The 20,820-nt window shown below is 52.9% G+C and overlaps 1 protein-coding gene across 3 annotated transcripts in view; it reads left to right on the forward strand.

Annotated features, from left to right (window-relative positions):
* The window catches only part of Med27 (mediator complex subunit 27), a 201,915-nt gene extending 184,971 nt beyond the window's left edge, over nucleotides 1-16,944 (forward strand). For all 3 annotated transcript variants that reach the window (XM_008843973.3, XM_008843974.3, XM_008843975.3), the window contains 2 exons: nucleotides 14,844-14,921; nucleotides 16,505-16,944. In XM_008843973.3, coding sequence (XP_008842195.1) covers nucleotides 14,844-14,921; nucleotides 16,505-16,639 — 213 coding nt within the window. In that variant the 3' untranslated portion in view covers nucleotides 16,640-16,944. The remainder of the gene's footprint in view (nucleotides 1-14,843; nucleotides 14,922-16,504) is intronic.
* Nucleotides 16,945-20,820: the final 3,876 nt, after the last annotated feature.

The following is a 20,820-nucleotide window of genomic DNA, read 5'->3' on the forward strand; positions in this document are numbered from 1 at the left end:
AACAGAAAAGAGTGGAAAAGGCCAGACGCAGGAAGCTTCCCACTGTGTGGCCCCTTTGTGTGGCACGGGGAAACAGGGAGCTTAGGGACAAAACTCAGGCTGGCAGTTGCCTGAGAGTGGGAACAGAGACTGACCCCAACGGGACATGAGAGGACATGTGGGCATGGTGGGCATGCTCTGTTTCTGAGGTAGTGGGAGTGCTTATGGTGTCCTTAATCATCAGAACCCGGACTACAGAGTTCCAGGGCTGACTTTCCTATGCAACATGGACCATCGCACGCCCAGGCTTTCAAGCTGTTCCAAGCTCAACCCACTCTTGAGAAACAGTTTCTAAGACCCTGTGGTCTGCATGGCACTTCCCAACCTACTGCACTCCACCTAGTGCCCTCCTGACTTGTTTGGGTACAGAGCTTCTTCCTGAAAACCCATGGAGAAGTGTTAAGGAGGGGCTAGAGAGAAAGAAAAGCTGGGCGTGGTGGCTCATGCCTTTAATCCCAAGCACTCGGGACCAGAGGCAGGTGGATCTCTGTGACTTCCAGGCTATCTGGGGCTATAGGGAGACCCTGTCTCAAAAAGACTAGGAAGAAAAGGAGGGAGGGAGGAAATTTTTAAGAAAATGAGTAGTGACTAGTGAACCCATCCCCTCAACTCTCAGTGGTGAAGGCCCCACTCCTGGCTCCATGGCCCACCGCCTGTGAGGGTTCTCCCCACAGCACTCTGGCCAGCTCCTCCAGGCAGCCACCTTGCCTCTATGCTCTCTCTCCACCAGCCTCCAGCTGTGCTCTGGCCCAACAATGCCAACCCTCCAGAGGTTACTGGTTCAATCGTACCGTTGGCAGGTTCAGCGGCGACTCTGCAGAGCACTCTTGCCATGTCCTGGACAAAGCTAGGTCCAGAAACACCAGGGAGTAGGACACAAGCCATTTAGGTCCAAGGACCACAGGAGATGTGTTGGAATGGTCAGGAGCCCTTCGCAGGGACCATAAACCTCCCATCTGCAAGCTGAGGGAAGCTATTGGGAGGGCAGAAGCCTGTGCTGGCTGGAGGGGACAATGTGGGTGGGACTCTGGTCCCAGAAGTTGGAGTCTGTTCTCTGTTCAGTGAGAAACCCCAAGAGACCATTGATGCAAAGCAGGAATGCTTGACCCGAGTTACTTCTGCACTGAGTTGTGCCCGAGGTGTGCCAGGGACGAGCAGAGGGTGTGGTGAATACCCTCTCCTGGTGCCCGCTGAAAGGTACCTGTAGTTTCAGCAATGGTGAGGCCGATGTAGAGCAGAGAGCAGCCCGGAGCTGAGCAGCACACAGTTAAGGAACCTCATGCATGTGAACATTCAAGAGTCGTGACCTTGTCACACCGAATGCAGTGTGCTGCCCTGGACAACAGGGAGACGGCTACAGTGGGAAAGCTAGCAATGCCCAGGCCAGGGCCAGGCCCGAGTTACAGTGAGTGTCCAGTGCTTCCTTCACTAGGACCGGTACCGTGGTGGTCACTTTTCCCAACGCTGTGACAGAATACTTGAAACTTAAGGAAAGAAAGTTCAGTGAAGCTCACAGATTGCAGGCTCATCCCGGCGGGAAAGGCGTGAAGAACACTGGTGCTCCTTTTATTCAGTGCAGGACCCCAGCGATGGGGGTGCCGCCCACGTTTGGGTGGATCTTTCCTCTTCAGTTAAACCTTTCTGGGAAAACCCTCCTAGAGATACCCATAGGTATGTTTCCATGAGGATTCCAAATCCAGTCAAGTTGACAGAGATTAACCATAATAAGTACCATGGCTTTGAAAGATGTCGACAGTGGGCCAAGAGCAGTTAGCATTTTAAGTTTAGCATTTTAAGGCAGGGAGTTAGGTTCACTGACCAAGGGAAACCCCAACTCAGTGATGCAGGTCAGCAGTTATGACAGTTTGAATGTAATGCTCCTGCAGGGTCATGTGTTCGAGCTCTCTGTCCCCAGCTAGTGGCATTGTTTTAGGAAGCTGTGGAACTTTAGAGCAGTGGGGCCTAACAGGAGGAAGTGAGTTGCCGGGGGACAGGCCTTGAGGTTGGTAGTCAGCCCACTTCCCGTATGTTCTGGGGAGATGTGAGGAGGTGCGGAGCCCCAACTATACATCCAACAACCATGCAGCTACCTACTGCCATGCCTTCCCCTGTGTGAGGAGACCCAAATGAACCCTTCGTCCCTTAACTTGCCAGTCATGGTGCTAAGTAATTTAACAAGAGGCCAGTGTCGCTCCTTGGATCTGTCTGGACCATCTTTGCAATTCTTGTATAAAGCTGAAAGTATTTCAAAATCAAAAATGGTATTAAATTGAAAACATTGTCACCCTGAGTCGTCTAAGGCTCCTTTACCCCAAAGTGTTCCTGGAATCATAACCTGGAACTCACCTCTTTGCTGATCCAGAGCAAAAGACAGAAACTCAGCCTTTGGTGCCTAGGGACCTGTGCAACCTCAGTGCTCTCCCTAAGTGGGGCCGCAGGCCTGTCTACCATCCCAGCCTTAAACCCAGCATTTTCCATGCCAGCCGTTCTTGTCCTCTTTCCCTGTGTTGACTGAGAAGGGGGAGGCCTCACTATCCATGAGTTAGCCGTGGGCTAGTCCATACCAGGGAAGCAAGTGCTGGTCTTTCCTTTAACCCAGTCCTTACCTTTGTGCCTTCTGTGGTATCACGTGTTTTTTTCCCAGGCCCCACAAAGGCCCTCGGGACTTCGCAGGCCCCTGAGCCTAGCAGCCTGCAGCCAGGCACCTGCCTGGTCTTTGGAAGTGGGCCTTCCCTGTGAGTGAGGCCTGCAAAGCTGCCTTTGCCTGCCTGCTTGCCTTTTTTTTAAGATGAGGTCTCACTAAGCAACTCTTGGCTGGCCTGGAACTCACTGTGTAGACCAGGCTATCCTCAAAATCATAGACTCCTCCTGCCTCTGTGTCATGTGAATGTTTCTGGATGCATATGGAAGCTCATCAGGAACTCAGGCCAAGTGTGAAGTGTAGATTTGCCGAATCTCAGATTTAGATAGTGCTATTGTGTTTTTATATTCCCCGCCCCCCTAACCACCTGCCATGCACTCTCTGTCTAAAACTACAGACACACCCAAAGGCAGTATCTAAAATATAATAGTAGTATAGTTGGAGAGATTTACAAGTGCCTGCCGGTCTTTCTCTGTAATTTGTGTGGCACATTTGAAGCGGATGAATTCCAAGTGATAGGCACCATATCCCAACTACAGAGCGGCATGCACTGTGTGCAGAACCTCCTGAGCGTCCTTTGTCCTGTCTTCTTGTCCTGTTTCAACTAGAAGATCAACTCCACTGCTGACCTGCCCTGGTTAAAGACCCTAGTGCCCAGGTGACAGTGCTGTGTTAGAAGTGGACAGGCAGCCACAGGTCTCCTCCCAGGGACAAGTAGGACAGTGGTGGGCAAGCCCTCCTCGTACCAGAGCCTGTATGCACTGTCAGATAAAGGGGCGTCACAGAAAGCTACATGATACAGAATTAAGCTTAATCTGCCCTCAATAAAGCTTCACCTCATCCCGTCACATGGAACAGGAATGGTTTGGTGTCAGAGAGCCTGTGGTCCGAGCTTGCAGGAGGGGCTGGTCAGGTGAGCGTGAGGAAGGTACATCTGGCCTCCCTCCCCAGGGCAGGGTGCTTATGCAGCTCTCATCCTCATTCCAGTCAGGCCCATGCAGACCCAGAGCTGGGGCCTGGCACAGCCTGTAGGGTGGTGGTTAGCATTTCAGACTTAGAACAGCAGGAGAGAACTGGATGGCAACCTCTGTAAACTGCTTTGTAGAACCCCCGTGCCTCCTGTCACCATCTAAATCTGAATGTCCTTACTGCCACTGCCATTAGAGGGTGGTGTTCAGAGGCTGGTGCTAATCCTTCCCTTCTGCTCCTCATCAGCCTTCCTGTGTCCACTGTGTAGACCAGCCAGTATGGGGCCCAGTGCAGTAGTACCAAGTACATCAGGAGGAGAGCGTGGTGTGGGGAAGGAGGCGCCCTGCCCTGGGTAAGGGAATTCCTCGGGCAGAATTGCCCAGCTCCCACATGACCTGATGATGGGATAGACACCCTTCCTGGGCACCCCCACTGAGCTGGGCTTCTAGGCTACCCACAGCAGCTTGGAGGAGTTCTCCCCTGCACTGGCGTTGGAATCCCAGGACTCCCTCCCTTGGAGTTCATTGTACTGTTTCCCTGTTCCTCGCGGGATGTTCTGCCCGCAGTAGCAGCAGCAGGCACGCACAGCAAAGGAGGCCCCATTAGGAAGGCCAGAAGCCCCCGGGGCCTTTCCTCTGGGCAGAAGGGGGCTGCCTTGTAGAGCCAAACCAAGCTTATCCCTGTCTTTTGCTTAAGGAACCAGAGCAGTGGAAGGCAGGCCACCGTCACATTCTCCTGGAGCCTCTGCCTGACACCTGGATCACAGCCACAGCTCTTAGGATTCTATAGCAAATCCCGCCATGGGGAGCAAAACTTGGCCTGCCTTTTGTCTGTGAATGTTGACTGTCAGCAAGCCCTTTTCCGTCTTGCTCATTAGACCCCATACCCAAGTGCTGGGCAGTGGCGGCTCGCCGGGCACAGCTTGCTGTGGAGCCATGGCTGCTAACAGGTGCCTGTCATTTACCACACTCCCCCAGAGGCACCTTGCACTTCATCCTAGGGCGAAGTGGCTTTTTATAGCCAGTGAGTTTCCAGCAGAGTAGATTCAGAGAATGGGACTTAGAAATAGGGGGACCCTCTGAAAGGTCAGAGTCACAAAGAGCCAGGAAAGGTTTCGAGTGTGTTCATATTTTCCTGACATTTAAACTCTGCAGGGGCAGTCACTGTTTTGATCTTTAACCCCCTCATTTCAAAACAGTGTGCATTTTCCTCCAGTAACTTGGGAGGACAGAGAGCCAGTGTGCAGCCGTTCCCTGCATTAAGTCCTTGCAGGGGGCTAGGACTTAAGGTAGAGTGTGCACCAGGCCCCAGGTAGGCAGGCGTGGAACTGAGAGACAGTCAGATGAGCCAGCACCTGCTTCACAGTCTCCACCCGGAGGTAGAGGACAAAGCATGGCTGTGCGGTCACAGAGGTCTCCTAGCCCATGGCCACTGTGCCACAGGCAGCAGAGGGAGCGTAGCCCATCAAGCCTGCACCACAGAGCATGGCTGTGGACAGGTGGGTTGCCCAGCGGGGTGCCCCATCAGGCCTGCACCACAGAGCACAGCTGTGGACAGTCAGGTTGCCCGGTAGGGTGCCCCACCCTTCATCCTCTTATTCGTTCACTCATCCATTCTTAGATGTGAAAGATGGAGCTTTTCCTGGGGACAGCCTGTATCCAGGGGTGCACCCGAGCATTTGTCCAGCTCGTCAAGAGAATGGACTGTGTCAGCCCAGGAGACACAGTGCTCTGGCATGAGGCACGATTCATTGAGTGCCTAGCATAAGTCAAGTACTTTCTCAACTAGTACCGCACATACCCAGCCCATGACTAGCTCCAAGTCCTCAGAAGGTAACTGTCCCAGCACAGGAAAGTTCTGGAAGATGAGAGCCCTCTGTCCCTGAGGGAGACTGTGCTGGATACATCCCAAGCATATGCAGCTCTCATTGCTCAGCAGTTCCTCGGCCACTGTAAATCTCTGAGTTCCCTCCTGCCAACCTCCGCATTTCTCTGCAAAAGCAAAATTAAGCAAGACAGGTGCCTAGAGGGGCAGACATTGTGACAAGAAACCCAGGCCACACCCTGCACCAGGGACCTACCTACCGGGACCCTCATCCAGTACACTGCCAAACACTGGTGTATCCTGACTTCCCAACCACTCTGTCTGTGAACACTGGTTGACGTTTCCTTCCAGGGAGAAGGCTGATGTTAAGACCCAGCGTGGTGGTTTTTTTCTTCTGTGTCCATGGGCCCCGTTGGCTGCCTCACGGTGTGTCCAGGATGGATAGTGCTGAGGGGATAGCTTTCATGGGTACCAGGACAGGTGAGTGGCTTCCTGTAGGCAGGTAGATTCCATTTCCCACCCCTGATGGTGGCACATAGGAGGAAGATGCTGTGAAAAGAGAGGCAGGCAGTCACAGGGCTATCCTGGAGGCTCTCCAGCTGGTCTGGACTGATAGGGCTGGCTGAGCAGGAATGTCTCCCCAGACCTGGGAGCCAAGGACAACAAGGAGAGGTGCTTAGATTGAGCTGACTGCCAGAGTCCCTGCACACTTCCCTGGACGGCTGGTCTAGACCCAGCACAGGTTCCCTCTAGACCCAGCATTTGTCCCTCTTGTGAATGAACCTCAGTCCCTTTCAAGCTTCCCACAGAGCATAGTGTGGTCACAGCCCAAGTATTCACATGCAGGAAATGGACCCAGGAAGGCCTGGCCAGCCCACTGGCTACTTCAGCATCCTGAATAGCCCTAGAAGTAGCTTATGGTTTTCAGCCATTAGAGGAGTCAGAAGGCAGCCATTCGTCATCTCGATAGCTCGTTCACTCTTGAAGGGTTGCAAGGGACACAGGACTAGCCATCAGAAGCTGACAGCTGCTTCTGGGAAGACCGGCTCCTCCCTCTCCCAGACTTCCATTCCAAGCTCAGGGCATAGATGGGGTGCAGGCTGCCAGAACTGCTGGTCCATAGGCCTGGCTGACTCCCATTTGCTCCCTGTGATGAGTGTCCCCAAGAGAGCCCTGTAACCCAGTGGCCTAAAGCCACCTGCAGGTGGTCAGATCCCGGCCTCAGTTTCTTCATCTGTGTTCCAGACACCGTGAGAACATGGTAAACTGTAATCAGAGGTGGGAAGTAAGATAACCTCCATGGAAGTGTAGTCCGTGAGGTGCTGTCGCCAGTGACAGTCCCCTCTGCTCCCCATTGGCTAGTTTCCCTTGCACGAGGCTCCAGTCTCCTACCACTCCCCCATCTCTGAAGACCCTCTTCACATGGGCTGTGTACTTGAATCCACTGGGGACCTCGGGCCAGAAATCTGTCCTCTATAATTTCAGATCCTTCCTCTGCAAAAAGGGGGAACTGATGACACTTCCCTTATAGGATGCGTGTTATGAGGGCTGTCTGGATGGTGCACATGGGGTGCTTGGCACTGTGGTTGCCACCGCAAGTGTATGGCATATGCTGCTGCTGGTGTCAGTGTCGTGAACTGGGGGCCACAGAACCCAGAATCTGCAGCCATCTGTGTGCATGGCCCCCATTTTAAGAGAGGTATTTTTGTGAACCCAGCTGAAGACCCAGCCTCCATGTCAAGCCCACACCTCCTCCAGCTTTCCTTTCTCTGGGCTTGTTACCTCTTCCCCCTGATAAAAGGTGAGCTGCTTAAGTGGGAATAGAACACCAGAATTACAGCTCCAGCTAACCCTGTGGGCAGCTTTGCTAGGCTAGGACCTGAGATAGCCCGTAATGTCCTGCAAGGACTGGTGGCGCCTCTAGTGACCGCTCCCATGTGGCCCACGGCTGCTGCACTGGCCCCGACTTCCTGAGGGCCATTGTTTCTTCACTGCCTGATGAAGAAGTTGGGGCTGCGAGTCTCTGGATGTTTCTCTAACTGCAGAAATAACGTTACACCACGTGGGTGTGAAACAATTCAGGTACCTCTGGGCTGGGACATTCCTGACAGCCAGTGCCAGCCTGGCTTTTTGCCATCTGGAAAGCATTAAACTTTTTCATCTAACAAAGAGCCTTAATTCCTTAATCCTGAAAAGTGTCAAGGACTCTTCATGTGCCTCTCTCAGCCCTGCTTGGGCCTTAGCAGAACTGGGAGGAGTGTGGTGTCCCTGCTCTCCCAGGCTCTCCTCCTCAGCTACACACACACGTCTGATAATAGATGCCTTCACCCTTAATCTCTTTCACAGGAGTCCTCATAAGTCCATGGCAGCCAGTGCAAAGCCACACTACTCTCCAAGGTCCCACGCTCGCCTGGGGATGCTTGGTGGCCTCATTCTCAGAGTGGAGCCTGGAGACAGGGACATCTGGTCTCAGGCCCGGCCAGTGCCAGACGCATGTCCAGAGAATGGTAGGAATACAGGCAGTGGGACTTCCTCCCCAAGCCCCGGGCCAGGCAGGACAGGAGTCCTCCAGGCTGAGTCTCAACACCGGAAAGGGCTCATTGGGAGAAGGGTGTTCCAGACATGGTCAGACAGCCTTGGTGGGTCAGGCGGGTTCACAGGGTACTGCCGAAGCCAGAGGCTCTGCAGGCTGAAGACAGTCAAGGCTGGGACATGACTTCACCTGTCGTGCAGGGTGCTTAAGCATACGGCTAGCTGACTGCAGAGGTCGTCCACAGCCACTCTGCACTTGGGGGTCCAGGGAACTGGGGACTCCTAGGCATCAGTGGCAGTGTGTCTGGGGAACTTAAAAGAGAATAGTGTAGCCCCTCCCCCAACTCCAAATGCTCATTTTTGGAGGCCCTGGTTTGTGCCTGCCAGAGACTATATTAAGCACTTTGCATCCGCCGGCTCATAAGGCTCAGACGCAGAGCTTAATCCCAGTGGTGTGAGAGGGATTTGGGACTGGAGGAGCAGCTGGGTCTGTCTCCACCTCTCCTTTCTGACCCAGCCAGCCTCCTGGTGTCCTCCCAGAGCAGCGTGGCCTGGCTCAGTGGCAGTGATAAGCCCTGCAGAGCCTATGCAGATGGCTCCTTCATCAAGCAAAGCAGAATACCGACCTCGCTTGAGTAATCCCCAGTCCCCATGGGCTACAGTGTTTTCTCTTTGGGCCTCCAGGCCTACTGAGCCTGTGGCACACAAATCCTGGCTCTGATTAGACTAAGGCTGCATAATAAATGTTAAGTCCCCTGCTTCTGCTCAACTGCATTTTCATCTGGTTTAGAAGCTTCCGTCTGCAGCGCTCCCCATGGCCCCCAACACTACTTTAGGACGACTTCAGAGCATTCCAGTTTTGAAATGGTGATGGCTCCTCTTCCTGGAACGGAGGCTTCTAGCACTGTCTTAAATCTTTTTCCGAAAGCTCTTTGTGTGCATCCTTGGAGCAAGGTTGCTAGCAGTTGCTGTCTCTAAACACTTCACACACTGAGCTCCATGGCTCCAGGACCCACACAGAAGTTGCTTCTTCCAACTTTGTTTAGGACTCTCTTCACAAGGTGGGATTGTTCTCAGAACTCTTAGCACCCCAGGCAGCTGGGTTGGTCTCCATGCAGGATGTTAAAGGGTTTTTACCCCCCAGTCAGTTTTATTTCTCTGGGCTCTGGAAACAGCATGGGCTTGCTTCCTGTGACCTCAGTGAAATCCAGAGCTGGGAAGAGTTAGCAGCCCAGAAACAGAGGGGGGCCATCACATCAGAGCATCAGGTAGGCACCTCTCCCACCATCAGGTATCTGTTGTCCTTTTTAAAAAAAAAAAAAAAAAAAAAAAAAAAAAAAAGGCTTTTTGTGACTGACTTCTTTCACCCAGCATAATCCCCCCCCCTTTTTTTTTCTTTTAGGCCCCCCCCCCCATCAGGTTTTTGTTGTCCTTTTTAAAAAAAAAAAAAAAAAAAAAACAGAAGTAGAGGGGCAGGTCATGGTGGCACACACCTTTAATCCCAGAACTCAGACGCAGAGGCAGGTAAATCTCTTATGAGTTGGAGGCCAGCCTGGTCTACATAGAGAGTGTTAGACCATCCAGAGCTATGTAGTGAGACCTTGTCTTTAAAAAAAGAAAAAGCTTTGACACCTTGCTTGGAAGGGTGGACGGTAGAGCTTGTACTGGGTTTTCTTCAGGGCAAGGAGAGAGTGCTGCTGATGGGTATCCAGGGTGACTAGAGATGGAGGTCCCAGGGGACCTGCGGAACCACCTGCCAGACCCCAGCCTTCATCTAAGCCTCGCCGTTTCTTATTGAGGTCCAACAAGGAGTGATGCAGCCAAGGTCTCACAGGCAGTGACTCCAAGGAGACTGCGCCCTCCCTGACCTCCCCCCAGTCCCATTTCTGTTAACTTTCACACAGCATTCTAGTGGAAGCCTGTCTCCACCAGTTTTCTCTTTTACATAAACAACTTCTGATAACTTGGGTACTTTATTTCCCTGTTTATTAATCTTGTAAGGGAATACTTTTAATAGCCCAGCTCCCCTGGCCTTGGGCACGTGGGCCATGTGGATAATGCAGGGCTATTCATTGGCCCTTGAGTAGGAAGAGCATCCCAGAATTGCTGGAGGCTGGGGCCAGCTCAGCTGAGACCACTGTCCCACTCCCTGGTTGTGGGGAGTGGGCAGAGCCCCCAGTGGCCTGCTGGTCTGCACTGCCCAACTGGAAACCCAGAATCACCTCCTGAACTCTGACGCACCACACCTAGAAGCCAGCAACCTGAGAGGGTTCCTGAGCCTCCTGAGGATAATACTGGGTCCTGGAGTCCAGGGCCCCCTGTTTGAGAAGCCCTGGCAGGAAGTAGTCCTGTCCATTTAAATCAAATCCAACATCCCAAGTTAAAGGTACTCAGAAAACTGAGACAAAGGTCAGGAGCACAGTAAGAAATTGTCCCTGCTACAGCACATCCTGCTGCAGGCCGTGGCTAGTGACTCCTACTATCTTCTCACCTCCCAGATGTCTCTTTAAAAGGAAAGTGCTAGGGATTGAAAGTCTGTCAAAGCTTCTCTGCCCTGCCCCTTCCTGGTCAGTACTGTGGCCTCTGTTCTTCCCTTGCTGATCCTGTCACCCTGACACCTGGTGCCAAACATGGCTGAACAGTTGGCCTCCTCTGCTCTCTCCACCCTTCTGTGCTTTTTGCCTCCCTTGCACCCTGGGGACTGGCACTGCCCCCTTACCCTGTTCCCTGTACCTAGTTCAGGTGGGGCAGTGTGTTCAGTTGTAGTGATAGCCTGCCCTCAGACCAGACCAGTGTCAGACCTGGGGGCTGCAGACAGCAGCACAGGCAGAGGCTCTGGCAAAGGAGGAGGGAGCCATGTCTGAGTGGTAAGAGCCTAGCTGTTAGTTCAGGGCCAGGGATGATGTGTTCCCTTCCCCTTCCCTCAGGAGCCGAAAGAACATCTGTCCACCCTGAAAGGCTGCAGTGGGAGCCTGTGGGGTGTGGGGCTCAGAGCTCAGGGTGATGTGGTCTGGACAACCGCTGCCCTGCTGTCCCTTGACCTCCTAGTGACTTAGTTCCCTGACTTGTAAATGGCAGTAGCCAAGGTCTCTACCATCACTGCAAGGACTGAGCGAGGTGGCACAATGTGGTGGCTAACACTGCAGGGTGCTTGTCATCTGTCAGACACTGCCCCTCCCCGGATCCATGGGGTCTTCAACCTAAGGTCAGCCAGCTCCTAGGAAAGGCAGGACCCAGGCACAGAGCAGTGGGAGAGCCCCACCCTGTGTGCAGCTTGCTGCAGCCTGTTTTCCACCCTTGTCCTTGAGCATAAAATAGCTCCCAGACCCCACAGCCCCCGCTGGAAGGAGCTCCTGGCAGGGTACAGCAGAAGGTCTTTGGGAGACTGTTTTGACTGGCAGCTCCTTCTCCAGAGTGTTGACTGGCAGCTGGTTCAAGGTCTCTTGAAAGAGTCCCTTCTCCCTCCCTATGCTCAGTTAGGCCTTCTCAGCCTGGAGCTGAGGCAGAAGGAACTTCAGTAAGCCCAGCCTGCTGCCTCTGGAGAAGATGGGACAGGAAGGGAAGGCAAGTCAGCTCTCCATGGAGCTCAGCAGATGGCCCTGAGATGGGAACCCACCCTGAGCCAGACCAGGCTTCTGCTGTTCCTGCAGTGAGGGGAAGCAGGAGCTCTCTCCCCACCCCCATGTCCGCCCCCCACCCCACTGGTGCACCACCTAGTCCCTGTCTGTTACTCTCACCTCACATCCTCTCCCCCTCCCTCCATTGCCCTGAGTTCCAACCACTTTGATCTTTTTACAAGCTTTGTTTCAGCCCAGCACTCAACCCGCAGGCAGCTCATCCTCCCGTGGCCTCCCTCTTGGGAGCATTAGTGCCCTTCCCTGGCCTCTTGTGCCAACGGCCGCTTTTATCTCCCAGTGGACTCTCATTAACTTAGAACACAATGGGACCAAACCTGGGCCTTCACAACTTGGTTATCAGCAATCTTCTGTCGCCCCAGGCCTGTTTTTACCACGTCTTCCATGCTGAACAAAAAACAACTTTGCTGTTGAAAGTGTAAAACAAAACCATATTGAGAGTGGAATGCTTTGAGAGAAAGGAAGATCGAGTGGCCAGACTCCCCAGCCGCCCACAGCCACAGCCACACGAATCCTAAACCAGGAGTGCAAGCTGGGGGAGAGAACCAGAAGTCAGCGGCTTCGTTTCCTTCTGTTAAAATGTTGCTGTAATTGGTGGTGGGACACTGAGGGACCAAATGATCGCATCCATGCCAGAAAAAAACTACCACCATTTGGCAGTTAAAGGGAATATTTTATGCAGGACCTTTTGAAAAGAAGCTGGATTTGGCCAGATTGCCAACCAGTAATGGGAAGACTAATTAGGTGCCTTGCCTGTGAATCAGATGCCAAATCAAAGAGGCCTCACTCCCCATATCTGGAAAGATCCTTTCTTACTAACTCAGCCTGTCCTCTTGGTCAGTCTGTACATCTCAGCTGTGTGTGCAGGCCTCCACACCTCACGTTTGATAGTCTGTCAGGCCGGGGACATGGGCTCCAGTAAAGCTCAGGAAGCCAGAACAGGCGCCCAGAGATGGCAGGGCTGGGTTCAAGGCTTGGAATATGTTGGGGGTACAGTCTTGTCAGTATTTGGGGAACGCCCCAAATTCCAGAGATCAGGTGGACACCGTGAGTAGCGTGGACAGGTGAGACCCTGGGGCTCTCAGGCCAGCTGCAGGGGAATGCCTGTCCAGAGACGCGGCCACCTGGATGGGGGCTCATGGGCTTAGTGATACAGAGCCCCTCACATGGTTGGACCGCTGACCTGTGAGGACACCCCACAGCCTCTGAGGCCTCCAGAGAAGCTGGAATCCTGGGCAGGTAAAGCCTCCCACATTTCAAATGGTGGTCACTTGTGTTAACTGAAAAGAAACCCAAAACCTGTGCAGCCGAGCAGCGGGCCTGCCTTGGATGTGGCCTCTGGGTCACTGTTCTGATGAGGGAGGCAGACCTCAGGTCAGTCCAGTTCCTGTGTTTGAACAGATGGGGCCGACTCCACCCAGGGCCTCCTATAGCCAGGGCTACAGACCCGTCTGTAGAACACAGTCATGCCTAGAGCTGGAGGGCAGTGGGCACCAAGCAGACAACTCTGGTCGCTGCCACTGCAGCAGGCCACCATCCAAATCTAAAGTGAAAAGACAGCCCCTGCTCATCCCCAGCAGTCCCCACAGTCATGCTGCAGCTGCCATTGCTACTGCCTGAAGAAATGCGTTGCTCACTTTAGAAAGCTGTCTGTCAGGATGCTTAAAATACAAGCAGGCCTGGCACGTGGAGTCGGAATACCGTTCAGCTTGAAAGTCACTGGGGAAGAAGTGCTCAGGCTTGTGGGACACAGGCACCATGAATGTCTCTGTGGGAAGACGGTGCCGTGTCCCCAGGAGTAGACATTGCAAGGTTCCTTTTTTAATTAATGTGTTGGGCACCTGCTGTATGCTGTTGCATAAAGCCAAGCGCTGGGAAGCGACTGGGAGAGAGGCAGGGTTGGGGAGCAAGCTGAGCAGGGGAGCAGGTGGGGCAGGGCAGTATCCTCCCTCGGCCTGCCCTCCCTGAAGTGTGGAACCACAGCCTCTTGTATCTAAGGATAAAATCTTCCTGGGCTGGAGCTCAGCCTCTGTGGAAACTGGGGAACCCGGGCCAGCTCGCCGGTCGGTGGAGCAGCCCTTGCACCTGTGGTGCAGGTGTGGACACAGCTGTGCCAGCCTGAGGCGCGTTCAGCACTGCCTGCCTGGCCTAGACCAGTCCCCATCTGCCCCAGCTCGTTCGATTCACTGTTGTCCAGGCCTGTATAGCATGCTTCAGTGTTGTGCTGGGGCCAAAACTGACAAGTCTGTGCAGCCATGTTGAGTCTTGGTCTCGGGGTTCGTTTTTTTCTCTGGAGCCTTTGTTTTGTTTTTAAACCATATTCGTAATGACAGAAATCTCTAGTGCCAGCAAGATGGCTCAGTGGGCATGGCACTTGCCACCAAGCCTGACCACATGAGTTTGCTCCCAAGGACCCACATGGTGGAAGGAGAGAGTCGGCTCCCAAAGGTTGTCCTCTGACTTCTGAGCTCTGGCACATACTCTTGTCCCTACCCATGTGCACACAGCCACAGTAAATAAGTCAGTGTTACATTTTAAAGATAAAGAATTTCTAATGAGGACAGTCAAATAAGCCATTAGTTTGAGCACAATTATCAAATTAAAATTAGTAAAATCCTAATTTGTTGATTGATGGTTCAGACCTGCAGGGATCTTCTACCAACCCCCTGCTTGCAGAGAGGAAGTTGAGACCAGGGTGAGTGGCTGGTCAAGGTCAGGACAGTGCCTGCCGCACCTCAGGCCACCAGGCCCCCCACCCCGCTGCCACCTTTCTGAGGAGTCAGGAGATGCGGTGTGCCCACAGGGATGCCAAAAGCAGCCCCTTCAGGGAGCGAGACAGAGGACTGCACTGTGCAGGGTCACAGAAGGGCTGGTGGGAAAGAAGACGGAGGAGGCCTTTGCACTGCTGCTGCCTGTCGCTGTCCAGCAGTGTCCCACCTCAGAGGAAGTGGCATGCTTGGTTGGAAACTCCCCATCCCTGTTCCCTGTCCACCTCCCCATGGCCTTGAGTTCACATGTTTCCAGGCCAGTGTCCTCTTGCCTAGAGTGCCGCCTCCCTGCCCCTAATTTTCCTAGTTGTGATTTTACTTTAGCTATCCTTTCCACAGAGAGAGAATGAATCAAAGCAGAGTTATCCATATGAAAGTGTGCGTCTGTCCTGCTGGCCATTTCTGGCTAACACGGGGGTTGTCCTTCACCCCCAGGTTACAGACCATGCCACCACCGCCCTGCTCCACTATCAGCTGCCCCAGATGCCAGACGTTGTGGTCAGATCCTTCATGGTAAGTGGCTGCAGGAGTCAGGTCTTGCAGCTGGAGAAAGTTCCAGAGGAGCCAGCTCCAGGTAATCCCCGAGACTTCTGCCATTGTGGACAAGCAGTGGTCACAGAAGCAATCTTCCAGAAGGTTCTAGCACTGACCTCCACCAGGAGGAATCTGCAGTTCCCTAAGTCTCCTCTTCCTTAGATTTTCAGAGTTGGAACTCAAAGTAGGAGTGAGTGCAGCGGCTTGGCCAGCTGGTTCTTCAGCTGTGGTTGGCGCACATCAAAACTAGCGGGTGTTTACACCATGGGAATCCGCAGCCCCCCCGCCAAGCTCTGGCTGCATAGCCTGCGTGGCCTGTGAGACCAAGCACACATGCCCTGTCCTCCACAGCCCCACAGCTGTTTCACCTCTCAGGCCGGCTTGCAGCAGCAAGTCCCCAGGTGCCATCCTTCCCTGCCCAGGGACCTTTTGCATTCCTGCTGATGTGGCTGCTGGGCAGATTGGCTCAGGCTTCCTGCTGCCAGTCTGAGCAGCAGTGAGGCTGGCTTTGCTCTGGCAGCCACTCTGTAACGGGGACCCAACAGCTCAGCTGCTTAGAGGGAAGTGACATTCACTTCCCAGAAGACAGGAGTCTGAGCATGTGGTGTTGGGAGGACTCAGCAGCGCTGGCCCAGAGAGCCCGCCACATGCTGACTCAGGTGACGGTCTTCAGTGCTCTCCAGACTGACTTTTTAACTAACACATCACCAAGTCTCCCTTTGCTCCTGACTGCTGCGTGGGGAGGGCAGAAGCGAAACGGAGCCAGCCATCGCCCTCCTGTGTTTACTGCCGTAGCCCCGTACCCAGCCTGTGGAGGGGGTCAGCACTGATGGGTCTTGTCTGCCCGTAGAGGCAGCTGTGAGGAAGTAGGGAGATTTTTACCAGTAACTCAGCCCTCTCCTCAGAGAACAGGTTGACACCTTCAGGAGCCAGTGAGCAGACTCCCCTCACAGTGAGCCGCTTGCCTGTTGGCGGTAGGTTCCTGGGTCTTGGTGCCCCGAGTCTCCTTGAGGTGGAGAATTGAGTTACTCCAGCCTCATCCTTATGCATGATGCCCAGAGCCCTCGGCTCCTGAACCTCCTGCGTGGGCGTCTGCCGATTATTACGTTACCTGGTGGCACTGGGGATGCCCCTAGCCGTGCTACACCATACTGTGACAGTGAGGGATGACCTCTGAGATGAGATTTCTGAGGAGGCAGGTTGCCCTGGTGCAGAATCCCCCAGAGCTTCTCAGCCATGCCCATACCTGCTGCCTGGTGCTAGGGAGACAGGATCGAGACTGGGCGCTCCAGCTCTGACAAGGAGTTTGTGCACTGAACTTGAGGGGGGGGCAGGGAGCATCAGAACTGAGTCACAGCGGGGATGAGCCTGTGGGTTGGATGGCTTTTCCATGGCCACAGGAGTCATCAGGGTCAGAGCTCACATACAGTCTATTCGGGTCACAAGGAGTGCTGGAGGGTCAGAGCTCACATACGGTCTGTTCAGGTCACTAGGAGTGCTGGAGGGACTACTGAGGAGGCGCCTCGGTCCCATTCTCTCCTCTCTGTCTCCCCCTCTTTCAGACCTGGTTGAGAAGCTACATAAAGCTGTTCCAGGCCCCATGCCAGCGCTGCGGGAAGTTTCTGCAAGACGGCCTTCCCCCTACGTGGAGGGACTTCCGAACCCTGGAGGCCTTCCACGATACCTGCCGGCAGTGACCTCGCCTCAGTACTTGCAGACCAGCTCTGAGAGGTGGCCTGGCCCCTTTACCACACAGATGTCTATTAGCTGCGCTCTCTCTGCCCTTTCCTGCTAGCAGAACTGTCACCATCACCAGTGCCCCGCAGCAGGGTGGTCTTTGTGTGTTGGCATCCCCGAGTTGGTCCCCCTGGGCCTGTTTTGAAGTTTCTTAAATGAGCTGTTACTGGAATGAGCTCCTGGAGTCTTTCTGTCATGCAGAGTTGGGGTTTGTTTTGGTTTGGTCTTGTTTTTTGTAATTTATTTTTGTAAATATAAACCTTTCGTATGAAAGACAAGGACTGTCTCCTCCTTATGGGACCTCTGACTCTCTTCAGTTTAGCCAGCAGAGTCTGCATTTAAAGCAGCGTTCTCGCCTGGACATGTGATATGTGACACTAGTCCTGGGGAGACATGGAATAATGTCAGTTTCAGGGACTTCCTGAAGTATTTGAGTCGTTGACTTCCTGGGTTTAAGGAGCTTCTGTGCAGGGTGGAATGTCTCACCTCCCCTTAGAACATTCCAGAACATCCCATGTCTTTACGAGCTTTCCTTCAAGGTGGAAGGTTTGTTGCAGAGGAAACTGCTGCCTGATAGCATGACACTGCCTTGGTAGAGTACTTGCCAGTGTGCGTGAAGTCCTGGTTCAGTCCCCAGCCCCACATGGTGGTGGGCATGTCCCCACACCTGTAGTTCCAGCACTTAAAGATGGAAACAGGAAGGTCAGGAATTCAAGGTCATCCTTGGCTACATAGAGAGGTGGAGGCCAGCCTAGATGTTTCAAAAAAGAAAAAAGAGGGACTTGGAGAGATGGCTCAGTGGTTAAGCACACTGACTGCTCTTGCAGAAGACCTGGGTTTCATTCCCAACACCCACATGGCAGCTAATAACTAACTGTCTGTAACCCCAGTTCCAGGGGATCCGATGCCCTCTTCTGACCTCCATGGGCATTACATGACACAGGTACACTTACATACATGCAGGCAGTACACTCATACACAACATAAAATAAAAAAATTATTTTAAAAGAAAAAAAGGCCAAGTCCTTTCTCAGCACGCCTCCCCCAGGCCTTCCTTTCAGGGGACAGGGTGTGCTGGCAAATATTCCATCTCATGGATGTGCCTGTGCTGGAGAAATGGCTGGCTCATTCTGAGGAGAGAGCTTGCAGACTCTCTGTACTGAGCCAGCACCATGGGTACCCAGAGGGAGAGGAGCCTGCCCAGGTAGGGGCTAGAGCACCCACAGGAGGCGCTAAGAGTGTCGGGCTGGCCAGCCCACTGCCTCCTGTGTATTGCTGGAGATCCATTCACTCCCACCTCACAAAGCCATCCCCACTTCTGGGAAGATCCTGAGACCACATCTACCAGCACTCCCTGCCCAGCCTCCCTCCCTCCCTCTTATATCCCTTCTCTTCATTTCCGACAGAGCTGCCTCACTATGTAGCACAGGCTGGCCTCAAACTCACAGTAATCTTCCTGCCTCAGCCTCCCAAGTGCTGGGGTTACAGGCATGCCCCACCACACCTAACATAAAAACTGTAGTACAGTAACGTGGTTCCTGCCTGGTCCTGGACCATGCAACCCTTTCCCACCCATCAGGCTGGAGGGAACCAAGGCAGAGGGATTTAGTAAGGCGTGCGCAGGACAGTGCTGTTCCTCACATGGTCCCTAGACCAGCAGCAGTGCCAGGTGAGAGCTTATAAAAGCGCAGTCTTCAGGCTGGACCAGCTGGCCTTACTGCTCCTGGGATGGTCAGTGCCCTGCTGACTAACAACCCTGCAGTGATTGAAAGTGACATGGGCCTCAGAGAGCCTCTGGGCATCTAGGGAGATAGAGATAGATGGATAGATGATGGATGGATTGGATAGGATAGGATAGGATAGGATAGGATAGGATAGGATAGGATAGGATAGGATCTTTTTGAGACAGAATCTCCCTGTGTCCCCAGCTGTCCTGGAACTCGCTATGTAGACCAGGCTAGCCTTGAGCTCACAGAGATCCACTTGTCTCTGCCTCCTGAGTGCTGGGACTAATGGTGTGGACCACCGTATCCGGCTGTTTTCGTTATTTTAATTTTATATGTATGAGTGTATTGCCTGTATATATGCAAGTGCACTCATGTTGTGCAATGCCCGTGGAGGTCAGAAGAGGGTATTGGATCCCCAGGAACTGGAGTTACAGAGTTATTAACCACAATGTGGGTGCTGGGAACTGAATTCAGGTCCTCTGCAAGAGTACCTGGTGCTCTTAACCACTGAGCCATCTCTCCAGTCCCCTGATTTTGTGGAGGGGGGGACGGGGCAGGATGCACACATGTCACAGCATGAATGTGGAGGTCAGAGGACAAGGTGCTAGTCAGTGCTCTCCTTCCACCAAACAGGTTCCCGGAATCGAACTCAAGTTGTCAGGCTTGGAGGCAGGTGCCCTTAAATGCTGAATAGTCTCACAGACTCTGGTTTGCAATTTTTTTACATTCTCTAACTTAAAAGGAGAGAGGAGCGTGCAGAGCTGGACTAGTGACCTTCAAGATGCTTCCATCTCTGCTGCTCTCAGCCTTCAATCTTGAGAAGAAAAGGTTGAATGCAAATGGATTTGATAAAGTTCAGGATAGGGGAGATCCCAGAGTGCTTGGTGCTTGGAGAGGACCCTGCCTGAGAGACTCTGGCTTCAGTTGTCAGCTGCTGAAATGCAAGGAAGGTACACGTAAAATAAAAAGAATTTGGTGCAAAAACTTGAGGTTGGGGGCTGGAGAGATGCTCAGTGGTTAAGAGCATTGGCTGCTCTTGCAGAGGACCCAGCTTCAGTTCCCAGCACCCACATGGCGGCCAACAACTGTCTGTAACTCTAGTTCCAGGAGCTCCAACACCCTTTTCTGGCCTCTGCTGGCACTGCATGACACAGGTACACTTACATATATACAGGCAAAACACTCATACACATAAAACAAAAATAACAAAAACAACCAGGTATGGTGGTGCACACCATTAGTCCTGGCACTCAGGAGGCAGAGGCAGGCGAACCTCTGTGAGCTTAAGGCCAGCCTGGTCTACATAGTGAGTTCCAGGCCAGCTGGGGCTACAGGGAGATCCTGTCTCAAAAAGACAGATAATAAATAACAAAATTTTTTAAAGAAATACGTTAAGGAGGCTGGAGATGGCTCAGCGGTTAAGAGCGCCAGCTGCTCTTGCAGAGGACTGGGGTTTGATTCCCAGCGTCCATATCACAGCTAACAACCATTCATAACTCCAGTTCCGGGAGATCCGATGTCCTCTTCTGACCTCCATGGGCATCGTACAACATGGGTGTACTTAAATACATGCAGGCAATACACTCATACACATAAAATAAAAATAATAAAATATTTTTTAAGCCAGAGATGGTGGTGCACACCTTTAACCCAGCACTGGAGAGGCAGAAGTAGGTGGATCCCTGAGAGTTCCAGCCCAACTGGGGCTACAGGGAGACCCTGTCTCAAAAAGACCATATCTAATATTACACTAAGGGCTCTGGTTAAGAACACTGGCTACTCTTGCAGAGGACCCAGATTGGGTTCCCAGCACGCACATTACAGCTTACAACTGCCTTTAGCTGCAGTTCCAGGGGATCCCACGCCCTCTTCTGACCTCCAAGGGCATTGCACGACACAGGTGTACTTAGATGCAGCAATGCATTCATACACATAAAATAAATTACTTTTTTTGGAAAAAAAAAATTTTAAGAAAACTTAAGGTGGGTAGGGGTCAGTTCTCAGACGGTGGATTGCAAAGGAAGCTGTCCAGAGGGTACCTTTGGTACCCTTGCTAAAAGGAGCGAGGCCTTCATTGGGTGCTGTGTTGGCAGTCACGTGCTCCTCAAAGTAGCTCGGCTAGAATGGCTTGTCCTGCATGCAGGAAGCCCTGGGTTTCAGCCCCAGTACCACATAAAACCAGGTGTGGTGGTGCATGTCTCTAATCCCCACTCAGACTGTAAAGCAGAGGGATCAGAAGTTCAAGGTCATCCTCAGCTACATAGCAAGTTCCAAGGCCAGCCTGGGCTACAAGAGACCCAATTTCAGAAGAGAAAAACAATGCTCATGATTTGGACTGAGGGTAACCTCTAGCCAGACCTCAAAGTACTTGATGGGATGTTATTATGATCTCCAGCATCTGTCATCTGTTTATC

This window comes from Nannospalax galili, unplaced genomic scaffold, assembly GCF_000622305.1.
Source record: "Nannospalax galili isolate Female #2095 unplaced genomic scaffold, S.galili_v1.0 scaffold300, whole genome shotgun sequence".
Classification (NCBI taxonomy): domain Eukaryota; kingdom Metazoa; phylum Chordata; class Mammalia; order Rodentia; family Spalacidae; genus Nannospalax; species Nannospalax galili.